This window comes from Sceloporus occidentalis, unplaced genomic scaffold (assembly GCF_023333645.1).
Source record: "Sceloporus occidentalis isolate IW3139 unplaced genomic scaffold, rSceOcc1.0.p SCAF_5, whole genome shotgun sequence".
NCBI lineage: Eukaryota > Metazoa > Chordata > Lepidosauria > Squamata > Phrynosomatidae > Sceloporus > Sceloporus occidentalis.
In genome coordinates this window covers 139,534,510-139,548,958 of record NW_028316985.1, presented here as the reverse complement: position 1 = coordinate 139,548,958, position 14,449 = coordinate 139,534,510, and the positions used below count along the sequence as shown (strand labels likewise).

The window sequence follows — 14,449 nt, the reverse complement described above, 5'->3', positions numbered from 1 at the left end:
AGGCTTCAGGACTGAAGGGAGATTTAAATTTGCAACTCCCAGGTTACAATCTGACACCCTAAGCATTATACCATGCTGGCTTTCTATCTTTGACAATCTAAATTATTCTGTTCTAACTAGCACTCAGCCAGTGGAGGCTAGGTGGAGATATTTATTTAAACTAGTGGTACATAGCAAAATAAAAAGGACTAAGGAAATAAAATGTTAGCATAAGGGTACCTGCAAAAAGCTTAGCACAAAGTACTTCGACTCAGGGAATTATTGAGGATTCAGTTTCAACTTCCCCAGTTATCACTGAATTATGCATTGCACCAAATTTTGCAACAGTATTCCTGACTAAAAACATATGAAAATGTGTATTTTTTAAAATTTTCTCCCATCTTTTTTGCAAACCAGAGGTGCAAGACAGCTTACATGACACTCCCCCACCAGCCAGACAGTTGCCAGAAGCCTGACTAAATAAAAAGGCCTTTGTCTTCCAGCAGAAGACAGCCAGCATGGTGTAGTGATGTGAGTGTTAAACTATGATTCTGGAGACCAGGATTTGATTTCTGCTTAGCCATGGAAACTGACTGGGTGACCTTGGGTAGGTCACACTCTCTCGGCTTCTGAAGAAGGCAAAGGCAAACTCCCTCTGAACAAGTTTGCCAAGAAAACCTCATGTATAGCTGGGTCACCATAAACTGGAAATTACTTGAAGGCACAGAACAACAACAACTTCCAACAGAGGCATAATACATAGGACTCAGCTTAGCCTCCTGTGGAAAGGAGCACCATAGCCTGCAGGCAGCCAGTGGGAAGGTGCTTTCCTGTATCCTCACTGAACAGGATTATAATGGCAACAGGACTGAGAATGTAATCTGCCCTGAAAATCAGCACATGGGAAAATGGAATCATTCAGGTTAAGGATAAGAGGCTAAATAAATGTGTATTTTAGGATAAAATACATACAGAACTCTGCATTTTGTGAAAAAATATATTTAAAACCTGTATTTAACTGAAATTTTTTTGAAATTGCAGATTATAGATTGATGCAGAAATGTGAACAAATGGACTTGTCAGTGTATACATGCCAAACGGTCATGGAAACAGAAATAACCTGATCCATCTGTTGCTATTTTAAATGAGAATCATAGCCATACTCAGTGTTTTTTTTTAAATAAAGCTTGCTCTGGCAGGAAAAAGTAATATATATCCACATAACTAGTTCTCTTTGTTCTATACTATAATCACAGTAGCAATGCACTCATTGGCTTGGAAAAGTTGCATTTTGGAAAAGCACAAAACAGTCTCTTGGAAGTGCTTATAAACTGTGACATCATTGAGAGAAAGTGTGATATAGCTGTACAGCTAGAGGGAAGCTACACAAACTATGTGGAAATTTACAGCGCTTTATAAATAAAGGTTAATAATAATAATAATAATAATAATAATAAGCATAACAAATGAAAAAGAAGTACATATGTACTGACTGTACATTCGGACTAGTAGGTGCTATTTAAACCATAACTGTCTCACCCATACTGATTAGTGCTTGGATTCACCTGGAGTATATTATCGTTTCCCCACTTCTGCAAGAGAGCATTGTGCATTTTGGTTCCTATAGCACTGTGATACTTCTTAGATTAAAGTAGTGCTTCCACATGTTCTATGTTAAAATACTTTATGAACACACACACACACACACACACACACACATATATAAATCCAAGTGTAATCCTTTACGCAATTCTGAGTAACTCACATTTGCTTTTACAAATTGGTTTCCTTGTATCTACATTCACTCACTTGTGCAGCAGCTGCTGCTATGCTTTGCTGGTTCTGGGCTGTGCTGACAAGGCCTTGCGGAAGTGGCTGTTCCTGACAGTGAACAGGAGAAGAGAACACTCTACTGTCACTGACTATAGCATTGGGACTAGAAACCACCAGCATGACAGTGGTATACCATATATACTCGACTATAAGTCGACCTCATGTATAAGTTGAGGGCAGGTTTTGGGGCAAAAATTATGGATTTTGCTATGACCCATGGATAAGTCGAGGGTAAAACTTAGAAGTATATCGCAAAGGCTTTAAAGGATGTAGCAAAGTAAAACAATGTCAAAGAATTTACAAAATTCCAGCAGATATAAGTCTATATGCTTAGTCTTAAGGCTGGTTGGACGAGAGAGTAGAGAGGGTGAGTGATTCCAGGATAGATTATACTCTTGCTTTTCACCAGGGGATAGTTTCTTATTTTAAATAAGAATTAAGATACTCTACATACAATGACTCATGGATAATTCGACTCAGGGTTTTTGGGTCATTTTTGACCTAAATTTCTAGACTTATACATGAGTATATAAATCTTTGTGAGGCAGCCAGTTTGCAGCAAGTGGTTTTCCCTTCTACTAAAAAAGAAAATCTATCAAGTCTAAGAAAAATGCTTAAAATGTAACCAAAGAAGCAGACACCGATGTGCCTTTGGGAGTCCACAAGGAACAAGTGAGGATAACTCTCAATTAGTTCACACACCTTTTGTATGCCTATTACCAAACCACATCTACATATGTAGTTTGATGTAATGTGTATCTTTTTTTTAAAAAACCCTGTAAATAGTATCAACCACTGGGCACAAGGTACTGAGGCATGCAGGAAAAAAGAGATTAAAACCTCTCCTTACAACATGACTATTGTCCTGATACTCTCCCAGTGCAGCAATTTAATACTAGACAAATGTTGCCACTCGCCTTGAAGGAAGTTTAATTCTTGTGCCAAATAGCAACTTCAGGGGAACAATTTTTACTAGGTATGGCGTGGGTTAAGCCTTTTCTTAGTAGTCCAGAATGTGACAAGGACCTTCACTTGCTGCTAATTAGTTTTTTTAAAGATACACGCAGTGCCAAATCACATGTCATGTGTAATTTGGCTTCCATGAGATTATTACTCATATCTAAATTGTTAGTTGAGATCTAAAACAAAGTATCACTTGTCCATACTATATAGAAAAGTTGCTCCATTTAGTAGCTATCAGCCAGTTTTGTTTCCACATCACTTTATGTCAAAAATTTTGCTAATAACTTTTGGCAGAAGCACATTTCTGTGCTTTTCACTTAGACATCTTCATATAGTGGAAGTGGATAAATCAAAACGAGAATACATATATCTATGTTTGCACATGATCAGCAATGCACATACTTACCAACCATTTTTCATATGCCTCTATGGCTTTTTGATCTTTTTCTTTCATCTCAACTTCTTGTTCTACTTCTTTTTTTCTTTCTTGGGTTTTTTCTTTTTTCTTTTGCTTCATGAATTCTTCTTTTTTTTCATTCCTAAAAGGTATACAGAATATGTTTTAAAACATAAAGCACATTCATGCCTTCAATTAACGCAGACAATAGCAATAATGTAATAAAGAAGTATAACAAATAAATGAATTCATTTTGGTTCTTAAGGCTGACATATTCAGGTATAATTATGACAGTATACTGTATAAAATTCAGAATGATTTATATGTACCATTTTTCAACAGCAGATCTGCTGTCTTTCTTCTTCTCCGCAATAATCTTCTCCTCTTTCTTCTTTTTTAATCTTTCAACTCTTTTCTCCCTTTCTAATTGCTGTTTCAAATATTCTGCTTTCTTTTCTTTCCATTTCTCAAATGCCTGAAAGAAAAAAAAAGCAAGACCATTAAGATTTCTGTGTAAGAGCTTTCATTAATGTTGTTAAGCAATTAAACGAATTTCTAGTCAGTTCATCAGCTGCTTCAAGCCACTCGATCAATCAGTTTCTTGAGTGTGCATAGTACAAAACAGTGTTAAACAATATACTGTTTTATAAACCAATCTAATATTTACTGGGAGAAATAAAGGACACCTGGACTCTATTTATTAGAACAACTAATTAGTTTTGCTACTGAGAGGGTCTTACAAAATAAAAGCATTAAAAAGGCAGTAACATTCATTGCAACAAGCAGATAAAAATCCAGTCTGAATCAGAAACATTAAAAAACCCTGAACAAATAAAAGAGGCCTGGACAATAATAATAAAAAAAAACCTGCTGCCTTTCTTCTTCTCTGCAATAATCTCTTCTTTTTAATCTTTTAGCTTTTTTATACCTGGTATCAAATAAAGCATCAAATAAACCTCTTTGAGAGAGGATTCCTACAATTGGGTACCAGCACTAGAAAGACTTTGTTTCTGGTCAGTACTGAATTTACTTCACGCCACAAAACCGAGGTGGGAGAGGCACATATTAAACAGAGTTTCACGTTAATTCATCTTGGAGGAGACAATCTTTTAGGTGTCCTGTCCTCATCAGCAAGCAATGCACTTATTTCAAAACTGACATAAAATGCTCCCAGATAGTAATCTGGCAGCTATATTTTACACTAGGTTGATCAGTACAATCCCCTTGCAAATAACATTCTTCTGTTATTTAATTTTATTTATATCCTGCCTTTCTCCTTGCATAGGACTCAAGGGAGCTTGCATCTAATTTAAAACAAAATATAGCTGTTGTTAATTTTTTTTGTAACCACCAGCCTAAAAACAAGCATCTCTAATTTTCAGTCTCACAGATTAAAATTGGTCCTTGCCTTTTAAATCTCTAAGTTTTATTGAAGGATTGGTAAATTAAAGCCTCTTTTTATAGATTTTGTCCTGCTGCTAGGCTTCACATATTGCCAGATCTACTTACAAAATTATTTTGCTAACTCTACACTGAATACTGTCATACAGAGCACTGAAGGTTAACTGTAAGTGCTCTATTTACACTTGGCCAGTTTACATATGAAGTTCATTTTCAGAATACTATAGTAATTAAGATGAATTGTAGGGGAATGGAAGTATAATGAACATTTTCTGCAAAGTCCATTTTGCACAGTCCTTTTCTAGGTTTAATGTTTGCAACATAGAAATTTCTCACTGCCTTTTGTGCCTCTTCCTTTTTCTTCTCATTTAGTTCTGCTTCTTTCCTTTTCTTTGCCTCTTCCAACTTCTTCTTCTCAGCCAATTTTTTTGCTTCTTTTTCCTTCATAGCCTTCCAAGCTTTAAAGGATGCAAGTGCTTCTTCTCTCTTAGCAGCTTCCTTCTAAAGAGAAAATGTGCACTGTAAAAATATCTAGGAATTTCATTATCACTAATTTTGGACAAATTTATATGCATTGTGAATTACCATATATACTCGTCTGTAAGTCCAAAAAATATGCCCAAAAATTGACTCCAAAATCCCAGGTCATTATGGTAATGTGAAAGTAGCTCTTTCAGATTTTCCCATGCAGTTAGCAGAGCAGTTAATTTCTCTCTTGCACTAAGCAGAAAGAGTCCTGAATGATTAACTGATATTGCTGTTTAAGAGTCCTCTCCTGCCCGCGCATCTGGCTGAAACGAAAGCTGAAATGATGAAGCAAAAAGCCTCAATAAGAGTCTCTCTTGCCATAGACACACATACACACATGAAGGAGCCTCTGAGTTTTGCCCTTTATCTATCCACAGGTCATGGCAAAATTCATAATTCTGGCCCCAAATCATGACCTTGACTTATACATGAGGTTGACTTATAGTTGAGTATATACAGTATAGTTTTTATGGGTACATCTGCCCCAAAATTCATGAAGTCTCCTACTTATCCTTGTACCTACTGGCTACCTACATGTTTAATTTAACCATAAAACACACCAGCTGAAATCCTGCATCACCTTATATTTAAGTAAGTACTTAACTCAGGGCCAGAACAGATGGCAAGGAAGGGCCAACTTGAAGCCGCCCCCACTGAAGATGCATTGGGGCTGTGGCAAACACACACTGCAACCCCAATCCGCCCTGAACCCAGCTCAAATAGGAGTGGAAAAGATCCACTACTATTTGGACCGGGAAAGGGCTGTCTTTTCCAGCTTCACTGCAGCTCCAGGGCGGCTTCAGGATGCTCTGGCGGTATGCGGCATATAAAGGCTGTGCCACCAAAGCATTTTGAAGCTGCCTACATCTGGGCAGCCGCCTGGCTCGGGGCGGCTTTGGTGTGGCGTGTAAACACTGCACTCCCTAAGATGCCTGGAAACAGGCTTTAACCGGTCATCTGTTTTGGCCCTCAGTAACTTCTCCTGGTCTGACTCCTTCAAACATGATGGAAATGTCATTCAACCATACTCTGATCATTGGCAGAATAGAGATGCTTGTTCCCATGCAGTTAGGTAACTGTTTCATATTCACAATCACAACTTAATCACAATTTTTACACCACTGTCTTGATAGTAAACTACAAACCTTTTCTAGAAATATTTGGTTAGCCAACCTAAACCAAGATATCCTTTTTCGTATCTCTTCACTGTACCGTCACTGTTTCTTTAGATTGAAATATACACCTTTATGGCAAAACAAAGAGACATCTCCATTTGAAAATTTGACTTAGTAAACCAGAAAAAAAATCAGTATGAAAGAGATTCTGTTTAATGATTAACCCTTCTCTTTATTCATGCTTAGCAAACATGATCTATAAATCCATGGTGCAAGAAAGAACAGCACTGGTCATATAATCAAAGTTGTACAATTTTTCCAATGAAGCTAACTCAGTTGAGAGTGAAATGGGATTTAATTACGGTAAGGATAAGGATAGCAAAGTTAGGGAGGGCAAATTGTGGTTTACTTCCTGGTTTTAAAAAAAAATCTAAAGAGCTAAATAGAAGGAAGCATGGGATATATGGTCATTTTTAGTCATTTAGTAAAACTTTGAGGTGCTCAAACCCCCTCTAATATTTTTTTTAATACAAAAGACATTCTTACTTGGTTAAAAATGACTCTGTATCCAAATGCTTCCCTCTATTTAGTTTTTTAGAAACCTTTTTTAAAACCAGGAAGTAACCCACAATTTCTCCTCCTTAACTCTTGGCAGTGCTCCCCCTGATCCAGAAGAATTGGCTTCATATTTCTAACACAGACTTATTGGGTAGACTCAAATTTCCCAGAAGATGAGTGTGAAATGAAAAAAACATCAATTTTAAAACACTCCATAAATGACATTCTAAAAAAAATTGATGTCAATATTTGATTGGAAAGTCAAACACAGAACAAGTCTGCATAAATGTTTATAGTATGCTGATGGCAGTTTTAAATCAGTGCTTTTAAAAACAAACCTTTTCACTTTTTTCCCGCAAGTTCTCAGCTTTGTTTCTTTTAATTCTTTGTAGTTCCAACAGGAATATTCTCTTCTTTTCCACCCAATCCTGAAAAACAAACAAATGTAGTACAAGATTTATTGGTGAACGTTAGCTATCATTTGATAAAATTATCTACTAATAAAAGACAAACAAATTTATGTGATCAGTACCACTAGCGTTTTCTAAACTAACAGTATGAACTATTCCTTTAATTTTGTATGTATGACATGATGTTTCTACTGGAATGAAAAATGACATATGCATAACCTTTATTTGCACATAGTGTGCAACTCCCTATCAACCATTCCAGGTGTGGTGTCAAAGGCAGCTTCTTTAGTTTCTCCAAGCTTCTGTATCAATTAAGGCATAAAATGGAATTATCTCATAGGCCACAGAAATCTCATTAAAATACATTTGAAATACATTTCTCCTAATTTGCTATTGTTATTTATAATGAAAAATTGGGAAGGGAGTGAAATTCAAGGTCTACTCCTAGTTATACCCTAGGTCAAATCCGAAGTTAAATGTAAAATTTGAACTGATTGTTTAAGATAAATTTAGCATTCCCCCCTCCCTTGCAAATGAGACCATCTGAAACACTCTGCATAATATAGTATGAAATAACACTTCAAATTATGTTTTTAAAGAACTCAATTTTAGAAGAAAAATAAGAGTCTGTAATTAAGGTGAAATATGAATTGTTTTATTCACTTTTTCTGAATTCATGCCACTCTCTCCTAATAGAAAAACAGACTGCCTTTTAAAACATCTCTCCCTGGTGAAGATGCGTGTAGTTTCAAAAGCTTACACATAGATAATTAATGATATTTTTGGCTTACCTAATAAAAGTATTACCACATTATGGACATTGGAAATTGTGTCATGGTCAACATGCCTACCCTGAAAATTGTATTCTTAATTAAAAGGCATACTTGTATAGTATTAAGTGGTATTCTGGGCTTACCTGATAAACTGCTGCTCTCAAACTGTCTGCTTTATCAAGTTCAGCACTGTATTTTTGTAAATGCTTGTTGTCCAAGAACTTTAAGGTTCCTAAGTACTGAGATGATGTACTTATTGGGATATGAGAGGGTTTCCCAGTTTTCTTTAAATATGTAGTGCTCAAAGACCTGCAAAATAAAATGATAAAATAAAACATTTTAAGCTTTAATAAACTTTATAAATAAGAAACCTAAAAATACATTTTTAAAACTATCTCAGAAAATACTTCAATTCAAGTAGGCAGTATGATTCTGGGACTCAAGCATCAAAATGATTAGAGTTTAATGTAGCTTGTAGAGAGAAACCTACTCATGGACAAACATGGAATACTTAAACTGGAGTTTCCAGGTTCAAAGACTTGGAGATTCATGTTGGAGACTGGCCCATAGAGTTGAGAGCAGCTGATAAATTTGTCTAATGTATTGTCTAAGGCATTTTCTCAGTTAAATGGTTTTAAGCTAATTAACTGATTTTTTTTTTTACCTGAAAAAAATCTGCCTATTCTTTTAACCAAGATAAGTGTAAGGTCCTTTTAAACCATAAACTGTATTGCACTGGGACCATCTCTTTTAACAATTTGTTTCAACTTTTTATTAGAAACTCAAAAGCTTTAAGGAAAAGGTCACAGTAAAAGGGGAAAAATGGCCCTAATATCTATTAGTTTAAAAATATCAGGGAGCTTCCTGTTTGGTAGTTATGAGATCACATGCTAGACATGAACTCATAACTTTTGGGATTCACATTTATAATTGGTAATGATGGAATGTGACACCCCAAATCTATCTTTTTTGCCAGGCATGTACCAGAAGAAGAGTTTCTGTGTTACTGCAGATTGGGGGCTGGAAAATGTTGTCTGCATTGCTCTCCCAGTCATGGACTGTATTGAGAGAAACAGCTGTGACAGGACCCTGGGGTATCTCCTTATGCCTTTTCTCAATGAGCCTGAAAGCTCTGCAAGTGTCATTTCCCAGCAGCCTGATTTGCAGTGCCTTGGAAATATTTTGCTTGGGTCACTGCTTGGGAGGTTGCCTCATCAGACAGAGTTAAAACGGCTGAGCTCCATTGTTGTAGTTATACTGGACAATGCAGGATCTCGGCCATCTATTTATTTTTTAAGCTTTTATCTGGAAGAATTTTAAGGGACAAGGCTCAACAGTGAAATATTCACACCAGATAAACCTAAAGACTCTACTTATTCACATGACCTATTTTTTCTTTCTGTCTATTGGTTAAATAGGTTCTGTTGTGAAACCAGTACAATGTGATTTTAGAAAACACAGAAAGCCCTCAGTAACCTCATCAGGCAAGATGCAACCTGAGACTGATTTCAGCGCACCGTATGGGGTTGAACCTTTGCCCCTCTGCCAGAACTTCCTTCTCTTAATGGGTATAATGGAGAGAATACCCTGAGAATGAACTGAATCAATCTATAAAATGCAGGACAAAGTGCTTGTCTACTGATCATGGGGGAGGGCAAAGAAGCTGAAGTTCCAGACCCTTTTGTACTCACACTTAATACTGGAATTCCCTCCTATTGCTCCTAATATTTAAGATATGGTAGGCAGTGATCTTTGGATTAAGCCTTGTTTGGCTGTTCTAGGAGCCTTTTATGTATGGTCCTTCAAACCCAGAGGATTACTCTGCTCCTTTTGGATGTTCACATCTAGAAGTTCTCTATCAGGTTGCCGTGATGTTTCTGTTCTGTCCAAAGACTTTGGCTAAACTGTTCCTGTCTGTAGGCAGGGAGCCATATGACAGAGAAACCATGAGGCTAAGAACATAACATATACAAACTCTAATAGCTCTTTGCCACAGAAAGCTTGGTCTGCAGAACAGAGAGAAAAATGACAAAAGCTAGGAAGCCGAGGGAAAGAAAAACCTTTCTGAAGACCATCCAAGGATATCCTTTTCCAGTGCAGGAAAATATTCATGCTAGAAAATCCCAAGGAATGTAACCACATACATAACTTTTCTCCTGACAAAGATGAGTAAGTCAGACAAGTTCTGCTGTCTAACAAGAACAATGTGATTTTAGGAAGAACTACAGTCAGCCCTTCTTATACATGGATTTTTTTATACACAGATTCAAGCATCCACGGTTTGAAAATGTTCATAAAAAGTATAAATTTCAAATATCAACCCTTGATTTTCCTTTTTTTATAAGGGCCACCATTTTACTATGTCATTATATTTAATGGGACTTGAGCATTCGTGGATTTTGTTATCCACGGGGGATCTTGGAACCAAACCCCAGCATATAACAAGGGTCCACTGTATACATTATGTTAATCAGGTGTTAATATTGGGTATTTAGTAATTTAGTAATGGATCATGAATCATCTGACTCACAAGAATACTCAAGAAATATGTTTGCAAAAGTTGATTTTTCTGATTTATATATCATGATATAGACTTTATGAAGATTAAAACCAAGTATGTTGGTAATCATGGCCAGTAATATCAACAATGCATTAGGATGTGGCAATTTAAGACCTAGAATGATCTGATGTAGTTCATGTATCTAAAGATCTTACTCCTCAAGTCCAAATTTCCTACCTGCTTATTGAAGATTTTACATTTTGTGCAACTATTTCACTTTCTTCACTCTCCTCCTAATAAAACAAAAAACAAAATTGTTTTAAAATGTAGCAAACAACAGAATGATTATGCAGCATATTTTCCAAAATTTCATTTACTGTGATGGAACCCCTTTTCAGCTTGGCTCCACAGTTTCAGCCACTGAGCTCCTGTCACTCACCTTCCCCTTTTACCCTTGAAATCCCTCCCAGATCTGGTACTCAGGACTCAAGATTACCATTATACTGGACGAGTGGCTGTGTTGATCAGTGGGCTCAATGTGGTAAAGTCTGATCATGTCTTCTTGTTATTTATCAAATGAAAACATCCAGACAGAGATGTACAAAATAAAAACAGTAAAATTATATGGTAAAAGGGGGGGGGGGGAAATCCAGCCTTTGACTGGTTCCACACATAGTACAGATTAACACCTTAACTTCTGCCAAAGTAACACCTTTCCTGAACAAGTTCCATATTCTCTGTGCCCCAAACCCTATTCAGATCTCATCTATTCCTCTCTCCCTCACAACCTTAACTCTACATCTGACTGGCCCTAATGAACTCTTTTACAGACAAGCCTCTAGGTTATGTCCTTTTCTGCCTGTAGTGCCCCCCCCCCCCCCCCCCAATATTCCATGAGCTGTGATTAGCTGGCTCTTCCCAGGCTTGTCCAGCTAATTGTTTCACAATTAGTCTCAAAGTTGCTGTTAGAACCCTTTAACGTTCAGCTTCCTTTTTATGCAGAACCAGATGAGCATGGCTATTTCCTTGAAAACTGCTGCAAGGTAGATATGAAGGAACTGGCAAAAACACACCTGAGTATTCCTTGCCCATGAAAACTCCAAGAAATTCATGGGATCACCATAAATCAAAAGACAACTTGAAGACACACACAGAGAGACACAAATATGTGTATGTCTGCATACACATACTTGTATATAAGTTACTCGAAAATTGCCACTATTAATGGTACACATTTATCAAACATACCTTTACTGAATCCTTTGACACGCCCAGTGCAGACTGTGTAGTATTTAGTTCTAACTTCTGTTCAAATTTATCATCTTCTGTTGTCTTTTTTGATCCATCCTCAATAGCACTGCGTTCTAATGCCTCCAGCTTTTCTTCTAGATCATCTTCAGTTGACTTCTGTAATTTCTTAGTTTTCTCATACACTGTTGTCATCATTAGTTCTATCACAGAAGGTGATTTTCTGTCACTCTCCAGCAATTTAAGATCACTACTGTTGCCACTACTGTTGCCAGTTTCTTTTTGTTCCTCATCTAATGTTTAAAAAAAGGAAAAGAAAAGAAGGACCATTGGATTAAAAAAAAAAAGGTTGGAGGTGGCTGATGTCCATGGAAAGGAGGCTCTCTCTGGCTTTCTTTCTGTAACTCTCTCCAAGATCTAATTTTTCATGAGACAAATATACAGTGACTTGATAGGCAAAATTAACGATACTGCAAACTGTCAATGGAATTTGTTCTAAAAACAACTTGGCATGTCATATTTCATGGTTTGTCCATTTCAGTATGAAAACATACTGTCACATCTTTTCTCATATAGCATTTTAAAAACAAAACCCGCAGTTTTCTATTAGCTGGAGCATTTAAATATTACAGGATACATTTTTAAAATGAACAATAGAATTATAACTTCAATCTCTTATGAGGTTGTATAAATGCAAGTTTTCTTATATTTTACATAGTACATATGGGACATAATGTGACCAAATGCAGGGTTCCACACAGAGCTTAAGAGAGTTATCATGCATTCCTCTTCCCTCAGGACATGTGGAAAATAGAGACTCTAGAAATCAAATAACTAGACCTAAATACTCTGAAGAAACCAGATGCTGTCTGATGCTAGAAGCAAAGCAGGATCAGATCTACTGTATTTAGTACTTGGGTTGGGAACTGCCAAGAATACTAGTTGCTGTAGGCTGTATTTCAGAGGAAGGCAATGGCAAACCACCTCTGAGTATTCCTTGCCTAAGAAAACCCTATGAAATTCATGGGCTTATATATACACACATACAAATGGATATACAGAGAAAGAGAGAGAGAGAAATCAAGCAATACATCTGCAGAAATGGGCTAGATGGCCATGTATATAACATACACACTGCTTGCTCATAGGCTAAGCAGGGAAAAGAGGGAAATTGTGTTTTGGCAATTAATTGCCATGATTGGCTTTTGATTCATAATTATTCTAGTCCCAATCAGTCCTTATAAAAACTCCTCTGTGTGCAGACCTATGAGAGGGAGGGTCATGGCGGAGATTTACTACCAGTATCTAGATTTACTACCTAATTGAGATTATTAGAATTTTACTGTACAATGCTTTAACAAAATATTTCAGCCATAGCCTTGGACATGAGAAAGCAGTTTTCAAACCATGAGACATCCAGGTGACATATATAAATAGGAACTAGACATATCATTGCCCCTTGATACATAATTAGTCTAAATCCAATTTTGGGGGGGGGACAGGGTATAAATGATAAAACAACAACAGATCTGAAAGAGGAACAGGGAGAATATCTTTCTCCTACATCTGCTAATTTAAACAAGGTATTTGTGAGTAAAGAAGTAGACTAATGTTTTCCAGCAAGACACAGAAAGGGGTAAAAAGGAAGAACAAGTGTTGGGGAAGGGGATTCTCATTCATGTGCATTTGGCTACCTACTGAGAGAATTAAGCCATGTCTTCAGTGCTTACCCTGTACATTTATAAATAAATTAAAACATGACAAAGACCGCATGGTTTCAGCAACCTCTTTTGAAAAGGACAATGAATCAAGGTAAGCCCTGGGACTTTACACTACTTGAGCCAAATGTTTGAGTGAAATATTTTCACGTTTATGTCTTTCTAACTAAGTACATCTATATGAGATAAATACAGAGACTGTCAATTCATAGCAAGAGAGGCTATTTGTGGGTTCATCTGTAAGAAGACAAAAGACACACAGGCAAAAAATGGTTGGAACCTTATTTATTACAGCTAAAGGTCTGGCATGCAAGATGGATCTGACATTGGAGAAAAACCCCTTGACCTACCTGCTGAGGTGCACAAAAACCCGTTGGCCTATCTGCTGAGGTGCACTACTGAGTGACAGATGTGGAATATGCTTGGTCACTGCAGTGTGTTATGGACCTTAGTCTCAGAGAGGCAAAGACAAACCCCTCTGAACAAATCTTGCCAAGAAAACCCTAGCTTCACTTTAGGGTCACCATAAGTTGTAAATGACTTGAAGGCACTTGACCACAAAGAAATTACTGTATATACTTGACTACAAGTAGACCTCATGTTTAACTGAAGGGCAGTTCTTGGGACCAAAATTATGGATTTTGATATGACCCGTGGATGAGTCGAGAGTGAAACTTAGGGGCATGCAACAAAAGATCTAAAGGATGAAGCAAATGAAAACAATGCCAAAAAAAAAAACCTTACAAAATTCCAGCAAGCATAACTGCTCACATTAAAGACTGGATGGAAGAGAGAGTATTTTTTTTTTGGGGGGGGGGGGGGGGGAATGTCAGTGCTTCCAAGACAGATTACACTCTTGTCTTTCACCAGGGCATGGTTCCCTTTTTTAAAAAAAAATAAGAGTTAAAGTACAGTACTTACATTGACATGTGGATAAGTCAACTCTGGTTTTTTTGGGGTCAATTTTTTGACTAAAATTTCTAGATTTATACATGAGTATATACAGTATCATCAGCTTGTTAGCAT

At 36.8% G+C, this 14,449-nt stretch overlaps 1 protein-coding gene across 6 annotated transcripts in view; it reads right to left on the bottom strand.

The window, feature by feature from the left end:
- The window catches only part of MAP9 (microtubule associated protein 9), a 34,366-nt gene that overhangs the window by 8,017 nt on the left and 11,900 nt on the right, over positions 1–14,449 (bottom strand). For 3 of the 6 annotated variants that reach the window (XM_089525626.1, XM_089525627.1, XM_089525628.1), the window contains exons 7-14: positions 11,706–11,998; positions 10,695–10,750; positions 8,101–8,266; positions 7,113–7,202; positions 4,910–5,074; positions 3,502–3,647; positions 3,182–3,314; positions 1,789–1,860 (exon numbers count right to left, since the gene is read on the bottom strand). In XM_089525626.1, coding sequence (XP_089381752.1) covers positions 1,789–1,860; positions 3,182–3,314; positions 3,502–3,647; positions 4,910–5,074; positions 7,113–7,202; positions 8,101–8,266; positions 10,695–10,750; positions 11,706–11,998 — 1,121 coding nt within the window. The remainder of the gene's footprint in view (positions 1–1,788; positions 1,861–3,181; positions 3,315–3,501; positions 3,648–4,909; positions 5,075–7,112; positions 7,203–8,100; positions 8,267–10,694; positions 10,751–11,705; positions 11,999–14,449) is intronic. The other 3 variants (XM_089525629.1, XM_089525630.1, XM_089525631.1) reach the window with 3 other exon arrangements.